This window comes from Pelobates fuscus, chromosome 2 (genome assembly GCF_036172605.1).
Source record: "Pelobates fuscus isolate aPelFus1 chromosome 2, aPelFus1.pri, whole genome shotgun sequence".
NCBI classification, from domain to species: domain Eukaryota; kingdom Metazoa; phylum Chordata; class Amphibia; order Anura; family Pelobatidae; genus Pelobates; species Pelobates fuscus.
The window spans coordinates 424713434-424738332 of NC_086318.1; the positions used below are offsets into that span (position 1 = coordinate 424713434).

Below are 24899 nucleotides of genomic sequence, written 5' to 3' on the forward strand. Positions count from 1 at the left end.
ACTTAGAGTACTGTCATTTTCAAGTTATAAACCATGACATTATTGATTCCTTCTCTACCGATGCTTGGCCAAACTTGAGTCAGAATGAGTCAACAATGAGTCCTATCATAAGCTACAAACTGTATCTTATCCTATTGACTTTTAGGGGAGGTGCAGCCCACGTAATATTTTGCTGTGGACTCCATACCACTTAAGGGGATTGAATCCCTTATTCACCGAAGTCCATTAATTCATGGTTCAATAAACTAACAGATTACTCATGTATATTTTGTCCTTTTGTCATTTCATCGTCTATCCTACATATTGTCTTTTACATTGTCTTACATTTCTAGAATTTATTCATGAGATTTAAGTGTTCTATGTTCTGCAATATTCAAGTCATACAGCACAGAATCTATCCCATAGGTGGAACACATTTTTAGGTAGGAAATCGTGGTGCAGTTCTCAAGAGAAAACAGAAGATGGCAGCAAAACACTCAGATAAACCAGCAAACCATCACCTAGCTCTTTCAAAGAAGGAGGTACAAGGAGAAACTACAAGGGGCTCAAAAGCATGTTTTAAAGCACATACTGCATCTCAACCAAGGAAAGGAAGCTTATATATAAGACAGGAATTTTTATATATGAAAAAAAAACTATTTATTTACTTTATTTTATTAGAAGGACTATCATCACCTGTGGAAGATAAACATGTTTTTTTATTTTTCCCAAAGGACAGGTAATACTGAATTATTTATTTAACCTGATTATGTATCACACGTAGAGCAGATATTGTATTGCACTCTGGTAGACATTCTAATTTATTTTAAAACTGGAGAATTTGTTTTCACAATGCTGGGGGAAATGGAATGAAATAGACATTCTTTCCTAATCAAAATACATTTTTAAGCTAAAGTCGTCATGATTTACTACTGCACTAAGCCTGACCTATTTCATCTTAAATAGTTTTTTTTCTTGAGCCATTTTAGAGTTTATGTGTTTTTTATTTATTTTTTCCTTTCTATATATTGACTCTGGAGAATAATTAAATGGGGCTGTAATTGTGGATGGATGGATGGATGGATTTTTAGCTATTTGTTTTGTATTATGTGTATGTATATCTATACACACATACATACACACACACACACACACCACACACAAAATAATATAATAATGCATATACAGGCACAAACATTGTAAAAATGCACATTCAAAACCATATTTTAGAAATACAGACCTGTGGTAATAATTATACTCTATAATTAGATGTGTATCTATGTTTTTGTTAAATCATGCAAAGAGAAATTAATGTCCTAGTTCTGCACTTTGTAAACCAGTGAATAGATCTTTGTTTATTTGATGGTTTTGAAAAAGGTGGAGAACTCACAACTGAGCAATTGGACTCTAGCTTAGAGCAAAAAAAAGAATTGTATTGACACAAATTGCTTTCTGAGAGGGAGTCCTGGTTCAGGTATTCCTCTATATGAAATTAAATCTCTTGATATTCCCCTAACATGTGTAATGTGATTGTAAAATAAGGAACAGGTTCTCGGTATCTGGGCTGAGAAAATCCCTGGATAATAAATAAGTTGGAGTAGAAATGAAGTCGTTTGTTGTTTAGCATCTTGCACTCAAATGTGTTGTTCTTGTGTTGTTTAACTATGTTGTTCCCATAGAAGAATTGTATAGCAAGATCAGAGAAGAGAATCATTTAAAGAAACCATAGTATGTTCTGGGAGAGGGCGGATTGGTGTATGTGCTGCTCAGTAGGACAATTCTTGAGTATAAGGTTTTTCTTTTACAATATATATGGAAATGAGAGTCAAAAGGTTCTAGAACATACATCCAGGCATTGATAAGGCAATAAACATGCCTTTTACCAAACCATGTTAGCATTATGCCCAGACACTGTCTGCAGGGCTTTTACTGTGGATAACTCATTTTCAATGTGCAATTAATTTAGCTTAAAACAATTGGGCCATGCAAGCAAAGGTTACATTTGAATGGAATGAAAATGATATTGTTTCTCTCTGTACTCTGTTAAAAATATTTAGCTGCAAGAAAGCGTATTATTTTACGCTCACGCTGTATGTATATTTTATAGCAAGTTGAAGTTCTGAAATCACATTTTCCCCATGTATTTTGAATATGATGTATCTTTGGCAGTGGTTATGTCTCTCCTGGGGTTTATTGATGTACTAGAAATACCAATGTTATTTAATATTAAGTTAGAGTAATAGCCTTTGGCATTTGTAACTGAAATAACTCAAGAGTGAAAAAAAACTACAAAAGGTATTTGTTGGACTATATATTTCCCCATCTCTGCCTGCCATTAGATCTGATGCCTGATAATAGCTGGAAGAGCAAACGATGGACTGCCTGTCTACAACGAGGGTGGTTAAAAGATAGATCCCCAATCTTAAGGCTTGCAAAGCATCATGGGAGTTGTAGTTCCAAAGTGGATAGGGTCTATCCTTTGGAAACCCCTGTTCTACAATATTGATCAGAGAGGCATGTTTTAGCTTTGTGCTCTTGGAAGACTCTTTACATCGGAACCATAAAGAGTTCCATTAAGGTAATAAGCATAGGATATTTAAGAAAAACTTACATTCCGACTTGCAATACAGATTATTTGAGAAAATTAATTTCCCATTATTCTCTTTTGTAAGTAGAAAAGTTACTCATCACCCCTCCCTGATGCTTTAACTTAAGATGAGACTATATTCGTGTACTGTAGAGAACACAGGTATTGTGTTGCTGCACAGAGAATGAAACACTTTGTTTTATAGCAGGTTGTGTATTGTAGTCTTTTATTCACAAAGCACTTACAGTTCCCAATAGCAAAATATTTTTTTTTTCTCCAAAATACAGTTTGCTTTACACAGTGCAATCATTTTTTTTCTTTAGATATCTATTCAGTATGATTGTATAAATTCCCTTGTGAATTAACGTTGTTCAGAACTTGTTCTGTGTTCACTGAGCTAGAAAATGTCTACAAACATCAAAGAATATTTCAATTGCTAAAGGGGTGCCCAGAACAAAAGGTTATTTAACAACTTACAATAAGAATAAATCATTAGGATTTCCATTCAATACAGTGTAACAAGATTATACCTTGTATTTTTCATATAAAATTGTCATAGATTAAAATTCTGTCACGTGTCTTTAAGCAAAAGAGTTAATTAAATAACTAATTCAAGTTTGTCCATCCAAATTCCATCAATCAGTCATAACTTGTATCACTTCTTATCAGAATTTTAATTTTACAGGTTGCTAGAAGTTGGGATGTTTTTTTTAATTCCCACCAACGCTGTCTTTTAAACGTGCTTATGTCTCCACCTATACTTAGATGCAAGAATATTATTATATTAGCCTTTATATTAGTTAAATTAGACATTTACAGATATTAATAGAAACTGATTAGACACCATCAACTTTTTTTTGTGAAAATATTTTTATAAAGAAGTAACTACATATTTAAAAAAAAAAAAAAAAAAAATATTGTAGTAAATTAACTGTCACCTTTTAATATTGTGGCCAAAAAAAGTCAAATTGAAAAGAATTTCAATTTTCATTTTATCTGTGATATTTTCCCCACTATACAATTGCTCTACATTTTGTAGGGCAATAATCAACTTGTCACATCTCTCTATTTATAGAATAAGCATCACTTAATAGACCCCGCTTATTTTAAATCTATAAAAAAAAAAGTCTTAATTGCATGAGAATGTGGATTTAGACAACGGACCTCGGTATAAAATGTAAACTGAACTTTTAAAGAACAAAGCAAAGCACACACATTATTGCATCTTGTTATGTAACCATTCCTTCTCCTAGTCTGGTGATATAAAACTTACTGTTGGTACACATTCAGAATTTTATGAATCTCAATGCATTTTCACACTTAGAGATGTTTCGTAATGGGTATTAAAAAGAGGAACTTTTTTTTATTTCTTGCAGCACAATCGTGGGTCAGGCAATGTTTGTTTTCCAAGCTCACATGATGGAAAATGAAGAAATGGTTTGGTATATAAAGAGTCCCTTCCTCCACTTTGACTCTGATGTCAAGAAGTGACTAAGAGCAATATTTATTCCAATCCCAGCTTTCAGCAAGTTCAGTCATGGTGGATAACAACGCAACTCCCTTGGCTGGTCAGAATGAAGAGTTTGACTATCCCAACTCCTTTAACTATAATTACAGTGATTACGAGACTAATGAAGATGAAGATGTGACAAAGACAAGGACTTTTTATGCTGCAAAGATAGTGATCGGGGTGGCTCTTATCTGCATCATGCTGATATGTGGCATTGGGAACATTATCTTCATTGCTGCACTTGCACGCTATAAAAAATTGAGAAATTTAACCAATTTGCTTATTGCCAATCTGGCCATTTCGGATTTTATTGTAGCTATTGTGTGCTGTCCCTTCGAAATGGACTATTATGTCGTGAAACAGTTATCGTGGGAGCACGGGCATATCTTGTGTGCCTCTGTAAATTATTTAAGAACGGTTTCTTTGTATGTGTCAACAAATGCTCTTCTAGCAATAGCTGTGGACAGGTAAGACTCAATTTTATGAATCCCATGGGTGGTTGAGAATAGTTTGTCAGGAACTAAATGACTGACTGCCATTCTGGGGTCAAGAAGGAATTTATTTCCTAGCTTGTTGCAAAATTGGAAGTGCTTCAAACTGTTTTTTTTTTTGCCTTCTTTTGGATCAGCAGCGGACGACATATGTGGGGAGGGCTGAACTTGATGGACGCAAGTCTCTTTTCGGCTATGTAACTATGTAACTATGTAAATTATGAACGTGGATCTCAAAGCAGGCTATAAGACTGTTTTAATTTATTGAATACTAGTGTTTGAGGTCTAGAGAAAAATATGAGAACCATAATTTGCTAGGTAAAAATAAATATCGTAATAGAATGAAGAAAGACAAAGTTGCAACAGAATAAGGTCCTTGTTTTAATACCAAAAAATAGTTTCAATAGCATACTGTATAGGTGATATGACATTGACGGCATCAAATGCAGAATCAGTGATTTGAATACTGAATACTATAGTTTGCATAGAATGCAGTGTTAGTGATATAATACTAAATATCGCATATTCCATGTTTTACTAATTATTGTCCGCAGTTTCCATACGATACATTGACCAGTGTTATCTTAGCTTGCATAGAATGTGTCAATAGATACAATCAAAATATAGAGTATTTAATTAGTAATGTCACCTTTAACCTTGTTTGCCATGGTTTCCATATCACAGTGACTATGATTTTACACCAAATATAATAGGTCCCATGTGTTGCAGTGTCTGTGATATAATACAGAAAATTTTAGTACCCACAGGATGCGAGTGTTAGTGAACTGAAACAGAATATTATTGCTGAGATAATATTGAATATCATAATAGGATGTGGTGTGGTTGATGTAAACTGAATATGATAGCTTCTGCAAAATGAAATGTCAGTGATGTTATACCAAATATTAACTATTTCATTGATGAATAGGCAGCCATAGTGCATTGAAAATCATAATTTCTTTAGGCATCAAGTGAACAGTCAGTTCTTCAATGTCATGTGTTGGAAGCAGGATAAATGGGCAAGCAAACAGATATGTATGACTTTCACAAGGGACAAATAGTGATGGCTAGATGACTGGTTCAGAGCATATCCAAAAACGACAAGACTTGGGGGGTGTTCCTGGTATGCTGTGGCTAGTACCTATCAAAAGTGGTGCAAGGAAGGACAACTGGTGAACAGGCATCAGGGTCATTGATGCCCAATATTCATTGATACATGTGGGGAGCAAATGCTAGCCAGTCTAGTCTGATCCCATAGAAGAGCTAAAGTAGCCCAAATTGCTAAAAAATGTAATGCTGGCTATATAGAAAGGTGTCAAAACAGTGTATCACAGTTTGCTGCATATGGGGTTGCGTAGCCAGACAGGTCAGAGTGCCCATGAGGACTCCTGTCCACCACCGAAATCACCTTCAGTAGGGAAGTGAGTGTCAGAAATGGACCATGGAGAAATGAAAAAAGGTTGCCTGGTCTGGTGCATCACATTTTCTTTTAGATCAAGTGGGTGACCGGGCATGTGCGTCATTTACCTTGGGAAGAGATGGCAGCAGGATGCACTATGGGAAGAAGGCAGTCTGGCAGAGGCAGTGTTATCCACTGTGCAATGTCCTGCTGGAAACTTTGTGTCATGGCCTTTATGTGGATGTTACTTTGACACGTACCACATCAACTCCTTCATGACAATGATGTTCCCTAAAGGCTAAGGTCTCTTTCCGCAGGATAATACACCCTGTCACACTACAAAAGGGTTCAGAAATGGTTTGAGGAACATGACAAAGGTGTTGCCTTGGCCTTCAAATTTCCCAGATCTCATATGTGGTGTGTGCTGGAACAACAAATCCAGTCCATGGAGGCCCCACCTCGCAACGTGCAAGTCTTAAAGGATCTGCTGCTAAAGTCTTGGTTCCAGATACCACAGGACTCGTTCAGAGGTCTTGTGGAGTCCATTCCTCAATGCAACAATGCTGTTTTGGAAGCACGAGGTGGACCTACACGACATTAGGCACGTTTTAATCTTGTGGCTAATCAGTGTAATATCATAGTAATAATTGATTTGATCAGCAGAATCAGCATGCAGCAGGTTTTATAGGCTACTGAGCAACGTACAGGTTTCTAGAACTACTTATACATTTGGTGTTGCTCACTTTCGGTTCTGATCATGTTACTGCTGTTAGCTACCACAGCAAATATGCAGGGTGTTACTTTTGGGATGATAGGTTGCACTAGGAGCTAAGAATGTATTAAGGGGTGTGTTTATTAACAGTTCTTGAAATAGGTATAGCCAGCAGGTCACAGTTAGGAATTAACTGAGGTTCTAGAATGAGGAGAGACTGGAATGAACTAAAGGCTGGATCATAATTCTCAGACTGTTTTTCTGAAGAGAATGTTAACCCTGGAATGTAGTGTGTTAGTCAAAGATCTTGGTGTAAAGAATCCTAATGGCTCCCCAGTGTTTCTCCATATGGAAACTCATCAGTCTATGACATAAGTTCCAATGGAAGAGTTGCTCCCTCCTGTATCTTGCTGAGAGGTTAATACGTATTGTAAGGTCAGTTCATCCAAAGGTTACTGCCAGAAATTGAATGCTTCTCTCTGGTCGATGAACTTGACATCTTCTGACTATACAGTTTATATTGGGAACACTGTTAGATGTTTTGTTTTTAGTGTTTTATTGCTATTAGTCTTGAGAACTGATATTAGCTACTTTTTCTTGGAGACTATTAGAAAGCATCAAGAAAGCTTTCAAAGCTGGTTCAAGATAGCTAACACCAACAAAATTAGCTTAATTTGATAATTTTTTTTGCTATTCTGAATTATTAGTAAATAGCACATGTGAACTGGCTTGGAGCACAAAATATAAAAGTCAGACTTTAGTGCATAGACTGAGAATGTTTGTTTTCTACAAAAATTGGTGTCGGTGATCCAACAGGAAGGAACACAGTTCCAGCTGTAAATGTAGTAGAAATGTACTGGGTAGCACAATCACCAAATAACCCAGGTGCTCTGAAGTCACTGCTGGCCAGGCCTCCCTTCCAAGATATGCAGAATAAATAACGGTTCATGCACTCTGGGATAACAGAAATAGCAGCTTTGTTTGATAAAGACCGGTTAGGGTCGAAACGCTGCTGCTTTTGCATCAATAAAGCTGCTATTTCTATTCTATTCAGCTGTGTATGTAGTGGCATAAATCAAGTTTTACAGTGATATTAAAATTGTCTGCATACATACACATTATATTACAAAATGCTCTGCACTTTTGCTCCAACTTAAGTCTACTGCCCGGTGCTCAATATTGGCATATCCATATACGAAGCTAAAAAGATTTTTCTGACACTATCGGCTTTCTTAAAATGTTTCCAGTTTTTTATTTCCCCAAAATAGTTAACATTTTAGTTCGTAGATCACAACTTTGCACGGGACAATGAAAAATGTATTTAAACATCTATGTGCTTTTATAGAAAGAAGAAAAAAAAAACTTACCAACACAGTGTTTATTGCCACCAGCATATCCGTGCTCGCTGTGCGCATGTGTGTGGGTAACCAAGCCCCTCGTGTAACGTGAGGACATATCGGAATGTGTAATGACGTACAGGGATACCTGTTTCCAGCCTGGCACAACACCAATCACAACTCTATGTGTGAAACAGATAAAGAATAGGAAAGTGCAATGTGCATAATGATATGCCAATAGTGTTGAAATAGAAGAAAATATATGTATTGCCCAGTCTTAATTTTTGAAAAATTATATATAAATATTTTATAAATAAATAAATATAATTATATATATATAAAAATATATTTATGTATTTATTTACTAAATATGTACATTGAATTAAGTAAACTAAATTGGATTTAATCAAAACAAATGTGTGCTATTCTTGAAATGTAAACATAAATAAATAATGTAACAATGCAATGTTTTCTGGACCCAGGACATTCTTGAAAACAAGATAAATCTCAATGTATCCATCCTGGTAAAATATTTTATAAATAAATAAATAAATATATTTATTAATATATTTTAGTCCAAACTGACTTTTATCGTCTTGATAAAAGTCCATTTGGACCGAATCGTCGACTTGATTCGCATATTCTGCATATAATTGCTCAATAAAAGTACTTATTTGTAATTTATACAAGTCCTTTGAGTGCACTCTTTCGGGAATATATGGAGTGGCTGGAGCTGTTGCACCGAGGCACCGAACAAGACCGGTTAAATTGAGTGCGGGGCACTAGGATCTTATATATATATTTATTTATTTATTTATAAAATATTTTACCAGGAAGGATACATTGAGATTTCTCTTGTTTTCAAGTATGTCCTGGGTCCACAAAACATTGCATTGTTACATTATTTATTTATGTTTTGATTAAATCCAATTTCGTTTACTTAATTCAATGTACATATTTAGTTACATATTTACATAGGCTGAAAAGAGACATGTGTCCATCAAGTTCAGCCTTCCTCGTTGTTTAATAATTGCTGCTGCTGTTATTATTAATATCATTTATACACAGAATTTAATCTTGGGAATTTATTTCACATTTCAAAGTATCCTGGAGCAAAGCTGGGAAGCATTATTATTGAATTATTCTACACAGAATTACACATTGTATTAATAAAAATGAATAGAGAGTTGGAATTCTATTAACCAATGGCTAGTGGAGCGTTCTTTCCTTATATATATATATATATATATATATATATATATATATATATATATATATATATATTGTTAATCTATCACTCCAGGCAAAATATATTGATGATATTCCAATATATGTAGTCAACAGAAATGCATCAGTGTGAGGGGCTAATAAAATCAAACCATGCATAACATTCTATAAAGAAAAAAATAACTGCATTGAATGTTTATGACACACATAGTTATAAATCAGTAATATTTTCAATCAAAAAAGATTTATCTTTTTGAAAATATGTTGTATAAAGCTACAACCACAGTGCTAACTTATAGAGCAACAGATTCTAGAACAGGATGGTTTGAAAAAGCTATACAGTTTTTTTAAAGCTACCATGCTCTGACTACAAAAAAGGAGAAAGAGGTACAATCTGTGGCGCTAGAGGTTGCTGCTAGAACACACTAGTGGGAACAATCACATAAATCCCACAAGAACAAGAATACAAAAACACAAAGAGTTTGCAGCGCATGTGTAGAATACCCACAAATATATTACAATAGTGCATGCACAGTGGGTGGGTGTATAAATCAATAAAGAATGAGATAAATACCCAAATATCAGTAAGTATCAGTAGATACTGAACCTGTACACAAAAAGACAGGAGAGAGAACTCATAGCATAATACTGTTACAATGAAGAAATCAGATTTAATAGCCTATTTGGTCCAACTAACATTTTGTAGAAATAATTGTTTCTGGTATACCTAATGTATTAAACAGGAGTGAGGGAGTAGGACTGGCACTAGGCCGCTCAAAACTGGAAATAAATAGGGATTCACTAAAACCTACAGAGAAAATGGTATGGGAGGACACAATATAAGTGTACAGATACCAGGAGCTGGCCTAAGATATCTAAGGCCAGCTCCTGGTATCTGTACACTTCTATAGTGTCCTCCCATCACATTTTGTAGAGCCTGTTTAGAAAGAAACTGGCTCAGGTCAGGCTTGGTCCTCGATATATAAGAGGCACAGGATAGGCAAACATCAATTAGAAATATAAAAAAGGTAACATTTATTCAGAAAAATATAAAATCTTCAAGTTTCTGTGATGCCATAAAAGAAAGCACAACGCGTTTCAACAATAGAATTTGTCTTCCTCAGGTGCAGTAATAAAAACAAGCTTCATACACATTTAAAAAAGCATTTTGGTGCGGGAAACGGGTACTTAGAACCCGCCCCCTTCGCCTGTGATCCAATCAGCTCTGCCATCTTCATTATCCGTTGGTGAGTTGCTTGTGTCTAATTGGAGGAGGCGGTATATGGCTGACAGGGGTCTCTTGGCTTTGTTTTCCTTTAGAGCATAAGAGTTCGAATGGTGTTTTAGCTCTGTTTGCCCAGTACAGGAGAACCGAGCTGGTGAGGAAGTGGGTCAATTGGGCCCTAGCCATTGCTTCTAGCATTGTCTGTCGGTTAGCTGGTGTGGGGTAGGTCTTTAACGCAGGTGGGTTGCCTGTTGTCAGAATTGCCGCCAGGTCTGGGCAGGGGTTGTCTGTGATTCGGGATAGAGTGGTGCTGCCGTGGCCATCTTGGGTTATTCGCTAACGGGAAGAACGGGGATAGTCCAGGGGACAGACCCCAGCTCTCTCTATGTCTTCTCCAGAGTCGAAGTGTGTTGTGGATAAGTGGGTGGTGTGTTGGGGAGAGTTTTCTGAGCTGGCATGTTTGCCAAGGCAGGGTGTGGAGGGGTACTGCCGCAAAACTCTGTTCCAGCCCATACCAGGCTTTAGGTGAGTCCACACACGTCCATTCCCTAACTCTCGTGAGCAGGACCGCTACATAGTATTTGTACATGTGGGGCAACCCCAACCCGCCTAGCCTGGGTGTGGATGTTAAGACGGGGTAAGCTGTCCTCGCGGGTTTGTGTCCCCATGTGTATTTCGTTACTAATGTCTGTAAGGGAAAAAAGCACGTTGTCTGCAAAAGCAGAGACTTTCACCTCCCCCTCGGGATAGCGGTATCCTCTGATTTTGACATTATTGTGTACAGCCGTCAGGAACGGCTCTATCGCCAGTACAAACAAAAGGGGTGATAGTGGGCATCCCTGGCGAGTGCCGTTGCTAATTTGGAAGGGTGCTGACAATTGTCCATTTACCCTGACCGAGGCCGAGGGGCCCCTGTACAGTGTTTGTATCCAGTTTCTCATTCTAGTGCCAAAACCCAGGTGGTCCAAGACTGCGAATAGGTACGCCCAGTCTACACTATCGAAGGCCTTTTCAGCATCTATACCTAGAAGCAATGTAGGGGTGTTGGTGGTGTTTGCTCCATGTATGACACAGTATCCGTGAAGTGTTATCCTTGGCCTCACGGCCAGGTACAAAACCCGCCTGATCTGAATGGATCAGGGTCGGTAAGAGAGGTTTGATTCGATTAGCAATTAGTTTGGCGAACAATTTGAGGTCAAGGTTGATAAGGGAGATTGGCCTATAGCTACCGCATGCCTCGGGATTCTTACCAGGTTTGGGAATGATAGAGATGGATGCGTGCAACATTGGGGGGGGGAGGGAGGTGTCCTGTCGAATCCCGTTTAACATGGTAAGTAAATGTGGGCCCAAGTCTACCGCTAGGGTTTGGTAATATCTGGCTGTCTGGCCATCTGGCCCGGGCTTTTGCCCTTGGGCATAGCTTTAATGGCTGAGGAGAGCTCCTCTTGAGAGCCTGCGCTGATTCTGTTGGAATTTTGTGGGTAATGTTGGCCTTCAGATAGTTTTGGATGTCAGGAGGCGCACCTGCCGGTGGCGTAAGGTTGTAGGGATTATGGTAAAATCCCCTAAACGCCTTTGCTATGTCCTGCGTGGTGTTGCATTGTGTCCCCTGGCTATTCTTAATGCAGGCTATAAAGGATTTCTGGTGTTTGGACTTTAGTGCCCTAGCCAACAGTTTTCCGCTCTTATTGCCGTGGGCGTAGAAGGTACTTCTCGTTAGTTGGGTTGCCCTATATGCGTGGAGGGAGAGAAGGGATCTAAGCTCTATCCTGAGATCTGTCAGCTTGTGAAAGATTTCCGGTGTGGGGTTTTGTTTGTGCAATGTTTATTGTGCCTGTATGGCTGCCAATAAGGTGTTCAGTTTGTGCGCATGTTCCTTTTTGATCCTAGATCCCCATTTGATCAGAACTCCCCTGATCACCCCTTTGTGTGCTTCCCATACCCATGTGTCCGAGACGTCAGCTGTCAAGTTGTCAAGGAAATAGTTGCGTAAGGTCACCTGGAGATCCTCGATCACTCTCAGATCATCCAGGAGGGTCTCATTGAGCCTCCATTGTGAGCTACCATCGGTGGAGTCAGGTATACTTGCTTCTTTTAATATAGGGAGAGATCTGTGGTTTATGTGAAACATATCAATTCTAGAGTAGCTTAGGGCAGTTTGGGAGTAGAATGAATAGTCCCTGTCGTGCGGGTGGAGTATTCGCCAACAATCCATCATCAGCTGGTGTGCGTATAGCGCATTTGCCAGGAGGGTGCGCTGGTGTCGTCGCTTATCTGTGGTAAGTGTGGTGCTATCTATCGTGTGGTCTATTACCATGTTCCAGTCACCTCCAACTATCACCACTCCCTCTGGGAAACCCTCTAGTTTGTTCAGGCAGGACCTAGCAAATGAGCCCTGGTCAGCATTTGGGGCATAAACATTAGCTAGTGTTATCCACGTGCCTTGACATTTCAAGGGGTCCGCCTGGGGTTGTTGCCTCCGTTTTCTTGGTGTCCTCTGCCATTTGGGTTTGTGCTGCTGTGGTGTAGCTGTTAAGCATGCTAAGCCAGTCCAATCTTCAATCACAACAATGGGTAGGCCCAGTGCCCGTTGGAAGTCAGGAACATCTGCTGGTGTGGTGATCATGTGGCTCCCATTAGAGGTCGTCACTGACAGGGCAAATGGAGAACTCCACCGAAATTTGATTTGCTTCTCGAGTAAGGCCGTGGTGATCGGCTTAAAAGCCTGCCTAGCCTGCAGGGTAGATGGTGAGATGTCTTGGAAGATAGCCACGGGGGCCCCATCGAACTTTAATGCTTTGTTCTGTTGGGCTTTGCAAAATATTTCCTCTTTCAGAGGGAAGTGGTGGATCCGGCATATAAGGTCTCGTGGCTTGTCCCTCGGTAATTGCTTAGGCCTCGCTGCCCTATGGGCCCGGTCAAAGCGGATCGCTGTGTCTGCTGGTCTGGCAAGGATCCCATTAAAAAGGGTAGTCAGAACCCTAATAGGGTCTTCTGTGGCGCCTTCCGGGCACTCCGGAATCCCCCTCACCCTCAAGTTATTTCTTCTCCCCCTGTTATCTAGGTCGTCTAACTTATGTTGGAGAAAGGTTATAGCCTCCAGTTGCTGCGTTTGTGTGGCATGGCAGTCCGACCATAGCTGTTCAGAGGCTTCCTCTGAGTCTTCCAGGGCCTGCACTCTGTTGCCCAGGTGCTGGATATCTGCATTCACAGCCTGCTGTTTCTCACTAAATGATTGTTCCAGCTTCTGGAACATGTCCTTGAGGTATTTTTTTGATGGCAGTTGAGTGATCAATGCCCTGATGTCCGTGTCATCCACTGAGCCCTCAGAAGGTGACGGGCTGGGCAGCTGGCTGCCGCGTGTAGCGCTCGCGGGCGCCATTTTGTGAGGTTGGTGTAGCTCTGCGTTGTCCGTAAAGAACCTCCGCAGGGAGGACTTCGCTGGCGGGTGATCGGTGGCCGGGGTAGTCCCTGCGGTGTTGCAGAGTTTTTTAGTTGCCGCTGAATTTTGACGGGTTTTGTTAATTTACCCCCGATCGGGACGGAGCTCCTCTACTCTGCTGCCAGTCTCGCCGGAGTCCAGGCCACGCCCCTATATGATGCTTTTTAGATGTTTATTCTTTATTTGATTCCTTGTATAATAATTATTTTAGGGTCCAATGGTCTATTTATTATGTTGGATTAATTCTCTTTTTTTCCATGTGTCCTTTTACCCATGTAAAAGGACACATGTGTCCATGTACCCAAGAACATCTCTTTAAGCGCTCTTACCTGGACCAAATAGACTATTACATCTGATTTCTTTATTGTAACAGTATTATGCTATGAGTCCTCTCTCCTGTCTTTTTGTGTACAGGTTCATTATATACTGATACTTACTCATATTGGGGTATTTATCTCATTCTTTATTGATTTATACACCCACCCACTGTGCATGCACTATTGTAATATATTTGTGGATATTCTACACATGTGCTGCACACTCTTTGTGTTTTTGTATTCATGCTCTGACTACTACTACAGTGAAAAGATAAATCGTTACCATCAGGACAATAAAGATTCAGAATTCACACAATTGGAAGTCAATTTAAGGTTATGTATGTCTTTCTTTGGATCAAGTACAGCAACAGGTGGTTGATGGAAGGTTGGATATGATAAACATAATTTAGCCCATACTGCTTTACTCGTATAGTTCTGGACACGGGACAAACAGTAGGAATTCTCCTGCATTTAGTGATCAACAAGTGATTTTATCTTGGAATGCCATGACAGATGAACCTATAATTCAGTAAATATTTTATTAAATGGATCAGAATTACAAACGGAGCATTAAGGTTTCTCTATATAATTTAGGGGAAAGCAAATAGTTTGTAAGAAAGTGGCAATTAGATTTTTGTTAAGAGAATTCTAAATTGTCTTTTGTATATTTTAATTTATGAATAAAATAAAAAAAAGAGTCAAGACATATTGGAATAAATAGATATAAAAATGACCTCATTATGTCTGCTGCTTGTTTGATATATCACATATATGATTTATATATTTCAAATTATTACAGATGATTTGTAATTATGCTGTGATACACTCATTGCAATGTCATAGCAAACAGTTTCAATTTTTAATAAGTTTTTTTTTTTTTTAAGCAAAGAATAGATTTTTTTGGGCTTACATTTCCTAACTAGAATGCTAACATATTGGAGCAGTTGACTTCACTTCAAGAACACACAATTAGGCAACTAGAGGCTGAGAAATGTGCATTAAGATTCTACTGTGCTTCTATACACTCTCATTATTCACTTACTGTTTGAGATATAACTTGCTGTCACGGTACTATACCCCAACACGCAAGAATTGTCCAGATAGTCTAGAGGCAAGAAAACAAGATATGTCTTACCGGACCTTAGAATGGCCGAACTTAGACGAGTACAAGAAAAGACAGAGTCCAGAACAAGCCGAGGTCAAGGGAACAGAGAGACAGCGTAAAGTAGAACAAGCCAAGGACTGGTACACAGGAGAGCAAACCGGCGGACTAGACAAGCAAGGATAAAGAGAAAGCGGAGTCAGGAACAAAGCCAAGGTCAAGCACCAAAAAAACAACTGAACGATACAAGCACTAAAGGGAACTGAACATGATAGGGCAAGGTACTAAGGAACAGGTGAGTATAAATACCCTAGAGTTCACTTTGATTGGCCCCTGTCATATCCACGCCCCCAAAATGTGAGTGTATGGGGAATGTGGCATGACAGGGGCCAATGAGAGACCGTTTAAAATTTCGTCTCCTACTTTCCCTTTAAGAGCGCGCCCGAGACACGCGGCGCGCTCTTAGAGTCAGGCGGGACACGTGACCGCTTCTCGCGGTCAATGCCCGCCTTCCTGGTTTCGCCGTCGGATGAGCCACGCGCGGCTCGTGCAGAAGCAGGACCGCGCGCAGCGAGAACAGAGGACCCCGGCAAGCCCCTGGAGAGGGTAAGTGCCGCTACACTTGCATAATATAGACCAGAATACCAGATCAAACCAGAGATTATTTCCAGCTCACCTGTATTAGTAAGTGTGATTTTTATCTGCATCACTGTGTTTAGTAATTAACAGACCTGGAGATTTGTTTAGTTACCAACTTCAATTGATCCAATTTTGTATCGATCTGGTGATCATCCAAATTAATTATTTCTGAACCACTATAATTGACGAATCACGATGCAAGCGACTGGAATTTTTTTTTATTTATAAGTCGAAGTTCCGCCTGTGTAGTCAAAAAAAGAGATAACAGATTTAAAAAAATGATTGATGTCTAGGGACAGTCACTGTGATTTCATTTACAGATTAAGTGATCAATAGAGGGGGGAAATGAGGAACAGTAAAAAAAATCTTTATTTATATATTAATGTATTATATCTGTTATAAATATAGAAATATAGATTTTTCTTTCATGTTCCTACTCTTTTTTCCTTTATTGGTTACTTTTTCTCACTTCATTTATGAACCAAATTTCAGGAAATGCAAAATATATACATATTCTTTGCACTACATTGTTTAGTCCATTTTCATGTCCTTTTGGGTCGTTGGATTTCTTTTCCTGAATCTTTTCTTGTGGACGAAATTCTGACGAGCTGAACCAACAGACGCACGAAATTTGTCCGTCGTCCAAAAAAATTATAATTTTCGGACCTAGTGGTTAGACTGAAACAAAGTCTAGTAATTAAACTCATGTTATACATAAATCAGTAACATATGGTTTGAGCCGAGCGCAGACAAAGCAAATTGCATTGTGAATTAAAGCAGGTAGAAAGGTTCTGGAATGGCTAGATGGCACTGTCCACTTATAAAATCCACACAGCTACCTTTATTGATTCATGGACTGATAGCAATCTTTTTAATGGACTTACTGCAATTTAAAAACATTTTCTCAATCTGCTTTTTTTATGTGTTGCTGTTTTTACTAAATGTTTCTAGGTTTTTGGAGGGGGGGGTTATTTTGTTTTGGGAGGCTGATATACATCTTAATAATTTACTAATAATTGGCTTGTGACTAAATTGTATTTTTTTTTCTTCTCTTATTTGATTTAGTAATATAGTCCATGAATATTTTACATCTTCTGTTACTTGACCAAAAACATTTTATGTCTAAATAAAACAATAAGTGTTAGTCGTTGACATATAAACATAAATATATATATATATATATAATGCCAAAATACCAGAGTATTGCAGGATGCAATGATACCTTTTTTATTGGACTAACATAATATTTCAAAGTCAAGCTTTCAAGAGTTATCCTCTTCCTCAGGTCTGAAGCAATACTGATCGATCTGATAGAGTTTAACACGTAAAACAACTGATGTTAGAGAAGGAGAGAGGGTGGGGGGTGGGGGTGTCATAAATAGCAAAAGATGTGCCTGAAAGAGTGAAAGGTGCAGGTATTTTGTTGTTGTTGTTTTTTTTTTTGGGGGGGGGGGGGTATTTTTTATTTTCAGCTAACTAATTGACTCTCCTGTTTATTTACTTTTTCTGGCTATTCTCATAATACTTGCACCTTTCACTTTCAGGCACATCTTCTGCTATTTATGACACCCCACTCACCCCCCATCACCCCCCCCTTCTCAAACATCAGTTGTTTTAAGTGTGAAACTCTATCAGATTTTGGTATTTTGGCATTTTATCTACTGGACTAATAAGGCTAATCCAATCTACACTATGTGTGTGTGTGTGTGTGTGTGTGTGTGTGTGTGTGTGTGTGTGTGTGTGTGTGTGTGTGTGTGTGTGTGTGTGTGTGTGTGTGTGTGTGTGTGTGTGTGTGTGTGTGTGTGTGTGTGTGTGTGTGTGTGTGCAGATACAATTTGTATCTTGTAATAGTTTTTTTTTTTTTTTCTCAAGTCTAAAGCACAGTCTAGGAGGGGCTAGAAGGGGAGGGCTTGCAAAGGCTGCAGACAAAAGATCTACAGTTTTTTCCAATCTGTTTTCAGATAAAAACCAATTAAAAAATGGGTTTGGGGTATATGTACTAAAAAGTGTCCCTTTAAGGTCTACAATTTCTACTATTTGGCAGTTTATATTACACATTGAATCTAATTTTACTATTTTCTTGATTCATGCCAGAAAATTACTTTACATTATTTCCACTTTTTTTTTGTGTTAACATAACATTATTCACATATAAATGTATTTGAAATTATTCATAATTTCGACAAAGGTTCTGCATCTTGCTTGACTTTTTTATAGTCACCGCCAGCTGGATAATGACTCTCTGAGGAGTAAACATGAGCATTGTAGTTTCACGCAATCATTTCTGTAGATGCTTAGTACTTTATGAATCAAATAAAAAAAATGATAGCTAATTTTATCATATTATCTGTAAGATTGTTTTTTTAGTTTATATTAATAATGATAGCTTTTCAGCTATTCAAGCTTCCTTACACTAATCTTGTTAAACTGGAACAACTAACAATAATATAGTTTTTCCTTTCATCGTATTCTGCCATCCATGCACTCTTGGTGGGTCTTGGCGAATTTTAGATCTGATAAAGCAGATGATGTCACACTCCAGTCCTTGAAGGTTGCACGTACACCAGAATCCAAGTATAGTACCTAGTCAATACAAGCCCTTTACAAAAAATGCTTCTTCTCATTGTGCTCAGATAAAAGAAGAGTAATTGGGCATACATACTAGTTGTCCACATTATTCTGTGATAATCAATGTTACTCGTTAAATTATAAGCCTATTGATCACACAATAAACTTCAGTCAGGATTTCTGAGTTAATGAACATCTGTACAATGCTATATTATAGTATTTCATCAACAGGTGAGACCTGAGGTGGGTTTCAAATAACAAGTCCATGCGTTGATGAATGTGTAGTGCATAGCCAGAAGCATTAAGAGGTCTCTCCCTTAATGGTCCCTTTTTGAGAGAGTTTGAAGATATATTTCCCCAAATATGTAGACAATTGTAAATATTTGTTTATTAACGCACTAATGTATGTTGTTTGTAATTGAGTCCTTTTCTAACAAAGACTATTTGTAACCAGTATTTCTAACCCGCCACTTCTTGGCTCCAATACCAGCAATTTGTGCTTGCTTCGAATATTCTACTTCCTTTGTTCCATCATAATTAAGAGGTCCCTTACCTGGAAGCCTGGAAGCCTAACCATGAAACCCAGACAAGTGCATTATTATTTTTTTTCACCAAATATTTTGCTCTATTTAATCAGGCAAGTGACGAAATGCCAAATTCAGAGTTGTCCAATAGATTGCGATGAGAGGAACGGTAGTTCACCAGAGAATACTTTTTCACCAATCCAGAGTCCAGAAATTAGACCTTGTGCCTTGTATCACTCAAGTCAACACTCATCACTGTGCTTTAGCTGCTCTGCTAGGGATTTGTGTTAATAAATGAGAAAGCCATTTCCTGAAGCTCCCAATGGGCAGTTTGCATGGTGATATTTATGTGTAGTGAAAAATTAAAAATGTCATGACTAAAATTTTGGAATAAGCTAATCTTATCCAGAAATAATTATTTTTATTCCAGAAGTTGTGTCCTTAAGGGTTCATCACATAAAATGTTGTCCTGTTCATATTTCTCAAACTATTGCAAGGTTATTTACAAAACTTAGAATTCAAAGTGAATTTTAGATTTAAAGGGACACTCCAGGCACCCAGACCACTTCTGCTCATTGGAGTGGTCTGGGTGCCAACTCCCACTACCCTTAACCCTGCAACTGTAATTATTGCAGTTTTTTTATAAACTGCAATAATTACCTTGCAGGGTTAACTCCACCTCTAGTGGCTATCTACTAGACAGCCACTAGAAGGCACTTCCTCCTTCATAGCACAGAAAACATGTGCTAGAGCTTCGCTGGACGTCCTCACGCTGTGTGAGGACCTCTGGCATCACTCAATTCCCCATAGGAAAGCATTAAAAAGCGTTTTCAATGCTTTCCTATGGGGAGCTCTAATGCGCATGCGCGGCATTGCCACGCATGCGCATTAGGTCTCCCCAGCCGGCGGTTGGGATCAGTCTCGCCCACCGACCGACGTAATGCGGAGGAGGAGCGGTGGCGGAGGGAGAAGCAGCGACGTGGGACATGTCGCTGCCTGTGGTAAGTCACTGAAGGGGTTTTCACCCCTTCAGCAACCGGGGATTGGGGGGTGGGAGGGAGAGGGTACCTGCAGTACCAGGAAAAAAGGATTGTTTTCCTGGCACTGGATTTTCCCTTTAAGGTCATAATAGAATCTGAATACTCGCTTTTGTGAATAACCCTGTAAGTGTCTTGGCATCAGGATCAAGGCTCTTTACTCTTTACTGAGTTTTGTGATTGTTTATAGTTCGGCTTCATTGGACTCCATTTTGCAATTTGTTTGGCAACCTACAAGTGCTTTATTAACTAGACCTCTTCAGAAAAACAACACTACAAAGAATACCACAATGATTCTCACTGAGAATATAAACTGATGCCAGATAGTATATCTTTATAAACATGTCACTCTTCTTTAACCCCTTAAGGACCAAACTTCTGGAATAAAAGGGAATCATGACATGTCACACATGTCATGTGTCCTTAAGGGGTTAAAGGGATAGTGTAAGCACTAGAAGCAGTATAGCGTGTCGTAGTTGTTATAGTGCCAGGAGTCCCCTGACTCCATTGGATATTACGGGACCAACCTTTTTTTAAACAGTTTGAAACTATCTCGGATGCCATTGGTCCTTCTGATCTGCGATATTGCTAGAGAGGAAGTTCACATTGCACTTTAGCAATCTGAATTTTGTCCAACTTTGAACATCATTCATCGGCTAAAAGTGTCAGCTGATTCTCGCAGCCAAGTAATTAGGGAATTGATTAATTGGCTGTAGTGGTTCTGGTGCTGAGTGCTTAGAAGAACAAGCAGTAAATGTTATATGCAGCTTTACAACCAGGTATAGAATACATCGTGAAAGCTCTGTCATTGTACTTTTAGTGTTCCATTCAAAAATACATTACGGGCATATCCACAAAATAGTGAATTGATGCGGTTAGTTTGTACTCAGGTTACAATGAAATAGTTGAGTTTGACAACTCAACTATGGTCCTATCTTAGCTAGTTTAGCCTGAATTTTACTTAAAATTACAGTTTATTGTGTTAAAGGAGTAAACCTCTACGGTTAACTGTTCAGTTAATGTGAACTACATCTCCTCTGAGTCTAAGACAGCATGTTGTCAGCTACATCATTGAATAAATGATGATGTGTAAAGTAGCTAGATTACAGATAGTATGCTCTTGTTTAGACAGAGAGGAGGATAGACAGGCTATATCTATATATCTATGCACACATACTGCTTGCTACGTTAATCTATCACCTTTTACAATTATCCACTAATACGACAAAGAAAAAGTGTTATTACTTAATATATTCTGTTTCGGATTTTCAGTCTCTCTGCTCCTTAATGACTTGTTTATACAATAAATTTAATGACTTGTTTATCCAATAAATCTGAGTTAAAATTGAACATACAGAAACATTCCATGATTTTCCGGCTTATATCGCTGGTACATGTGGCCCTCAAGGCTGTTATTTGTTAGGGTTTCTTTTATACTTTAACAGACGTTCTACCATTTGATGTTTTGTTGCTATATTGTTTTGTGTCTGAGGAAGGAAAACTCCCCCAAAAATGTTGTGCTGTGATGCTAAATGTAGTAAAACAATGCCATGAATAATGCGTTGGTGATTCTGATACCTTTCGTTTTGCTGTGATAAAACATACTTCGATAGCACTCTGAAGATCTGTTATGCATTTTAATTAGAATGTACTATTTGAAGACGATTCATAGTAAATACCAGGAACAGTCATAGATAAAGCAGGCAAAGGGGTGCAGCTGTGGCCGAGAGTCATGTCGGCTTCTATAAGGCTTGCAGTCTGTGTTGTTGGTAAGGAAACCGGGAGCTCTTGCCTCCCCTGAATCCATGGCCAGCTGCATTGTTCTATTTCCCAAATATTAAAATAACTCTAAGAAGGATATTTGTTTGTTTTGCAGAGTGAAACTGGGGTTAGGCCAAGACATATTTTTAGGTGATTTGATGCCGTATCGATAACATATTAAAATAATACTGCCTTTTAAAAACAAATGAAGGTCAGTTTTATTACTGTGGAGCTTTGATATACACTCACACACACCACTCATTACAGTCAGTATAATTATTCTGGAGCTTTCTGATACATCCATGTCTGTGATACATTACAGTTAGTTTTATTTCTGAGGAGCTCTGTGATACATTCACACACACCTCTTATTATAGTCCGTTTTATTGCTGTGGAGCTCTGTGATACACCCCATACAAACCCCCCATTACAGTCAGCTCCCAGAAAAGAAAATCTTTGATACATGCATTTTAAACCAACTTAAATTTGATCACATGTAATGTAATCTGATGTATTGATTTAATATACTTAACATACTTTTTTTGCATTTTCTTTTACAGGTATTTGGCAATTGTTCATCCATTAAAGCCTAGAATGAATTACCAAACTGCTTCATTCCTGATTGCCATGGTTTGGATCACCTCTTTACTAGTAGCCATACCTTCGGCTTATTTTGCTACAGAATCTGTACTTTTTATTGTAAAGAATCAAAAAAAGATTTTCTGTGGCCAAATATGGCCGGTCGATCAGCAGGTGTATTACAAGTCTTACTTCCTCTTTATTTTTGCCATTGAGTTTGTTGGTCCCGTCGTAACAATGACTTTGTGCTACGCCAGAATATCGAGAGAACTTTGGTTCAAGACTGTTCCTGGCTTTCAGACGGATCAGATCCGAAAACGCCTCCGGTGTCGCAGGAAGACTGTTTTGGTGCTGATGTGCATTCTCATTGCTTATGTTTTATGTTGGGCTCCATTTTATGGCTTTGCCATTGTTAGAGACTTTTTCCCAACTGTGTTTGTGAAGGAGAAACATTATCTTTCAGCTTTTTACATCGTAGAATGTATTGCCATGAGCAACAGCATGATCAACACAATGTGCTTTGTGACTGTTAAAAATAATACTATAAAGTATTTTAAGAAAATTATGCTGCTAAGATGGAAGTCTACGTACAATGAAAGTAGATGCAGTGGAGAGCTAGACCCCAAGTCCAGCGCGGTGCCAGTTACTGAGGAGGTAGATTGCATTAGACTGAAGTAATTAATGCATTATGTAGTGTGTTTGCTATTATTATATTGCCTGTGTTACAATGTTACAATTAATACTTTTAAAGGTACAGGGATTGTTATTACAGCTATTATTGCATTCTTTGTGTTTGGTATTTATATTTTAAATTGCATTTATTTTGTGAAAATAAAAATGATTTACCAAACAGCTTTTTATTTATAAAAATAACAGCCAGAAATAGATTGTATTATTATTTTTTTTAATATTTTTTTTTAATCACTTGTGCAGCAATTTTTTCACAAAATCATCTTATGCGAAAATAAAAAAAGTTTTGATTTAATAATAAAGACAGTATGTACACATATGTTTAAAAACAGCCTATATATTTATCATCTTCATATTCTATTATATACTTTGATATAATTTAAGATGCTATTATTTTTTACTTTAAGAAGTGAGGGGTATTGTAATGTTTCGGTAAATCTGCATAATCTCTATTTACACAAAGTAACCCATCATTAATGACTGAAAGAAAGAAATATATATTAAAATGTGCCTCCCTTTCTAATTTTTTGAAAATGTTAGTTTTGATTGTTTTTAATTTTATATTTTTTATTAAATAGTGTGATGTGTTTGCTTGTAACAATGTAAAAATTAATTATGATGTTATATTATAAAATTGTCAGGCTATTGTTGAAACACTAGCTTTCTGATAATAAAGATTAAATTGCTTAATTGTTATTTTGTTTGCTTTAAAATATAGACTCGTCCTTGAATACTTCACAGCAATAAATGCAACAACATACGCGACCATAAAACCTCTTAAAGCACATTTTCTCCATTGACTTATTGTAGATTAATGTTTTATAGTTTTGTATTAGATGGAGAATTATATAATGACATTATTATTTTAAACTATGAGGTTTTTAGTAAGGGGTATAATCACTGAACAACCTATTTTGCTATGCTGAGAAATTTAGGCTAAAAAGACAAGTTGGATAAGATCCTTTAAGTCAGGCTGTTTTGAGACTTCTTACTGTAATTAAAATTGGCCTATATTTATTTGTTTTTGTTTTTTGGTTTGTACTCACACAACATTCTGGAATCTGTCCATTATGGTGTGACATGAGCAACTGTTTACAAAGGTGTCTAAAGTCGGTTGCAATAGGCAATTTCAGTCTTTTTTTCCATTTTTGTCTCTATTTTTTACAGACCAGCTACTTATCGCTAAGGTCACTTAACTCACAGTTAGTGCGTAGTGGCTGTTTAGCAACAGCAAACCACCACAAGTAGTGATTATGTGATTACTGGCTACTATTACAGAAAGCCAGTATGGTCTATGTGAGCCGTTACCTCTAGTTAGTGATTAGTTCCCAACTGGTTTCCAGTCCTTTTACTAGTCATTAAAACAAAACAAAAAAAAATCAAAAGAAGTCTGAATCCTAGAATATTATTTGTTAACTATAAACAGGAGCAATACAAAACACTATCTAGTAATCTGTTTATTAGCAAGACAAGGAAAAACGCAAGAGGTCATCCATTGAGACAGGAAAAAAAACAATTTTCAAATATTGCAGGGAAAGGGTTATGTGCAGTAAAAATAATAAAGATGGGGAATTCTCTAAGAGATAATTGTATCAGATTCTGTAGCTAATAAAAAAAATTAAAAACAACACAAAAAAAATAATACCGGTAATATATATATATATATATATATATCTTTTTATTTGGGGGGTAGAGCAAAATATTAAAAGATATGATCAATATGCATGGGACAATGTTGTAGCTTGGCTGTTTTCTCTACATTTAGCATTTTGG

General features: G+C 37.7%; 1 protein-coding gene across 1 annotated transcript; it reads left to right on the forward strand.

Moving 5' to 3' along the window:
• Nucleotides 1–646: 646 nt before the first annotated feature.
• On the forward strand, nt 647–23229 carry LOC134586012 (prokineticin receptor 1-like). The gene is made up of 3 exons (XM_063441514.1): nt 647–718; nt 3943–4543; nt 22418–23229. Exons 2-3 carry the CDS (start codon nt 4104–4106, stop codon nt 23112–23114), a joined length of 1137 nt encoding a protein of 378 aa, XP_063297584.1. The 5' UTR covers nt 647–718; nt 3943–4103; the 3' UTR covers nt 23115–23229.
• Nucleotides 23230–24899: the final 1670 nt, after the last annotated feature.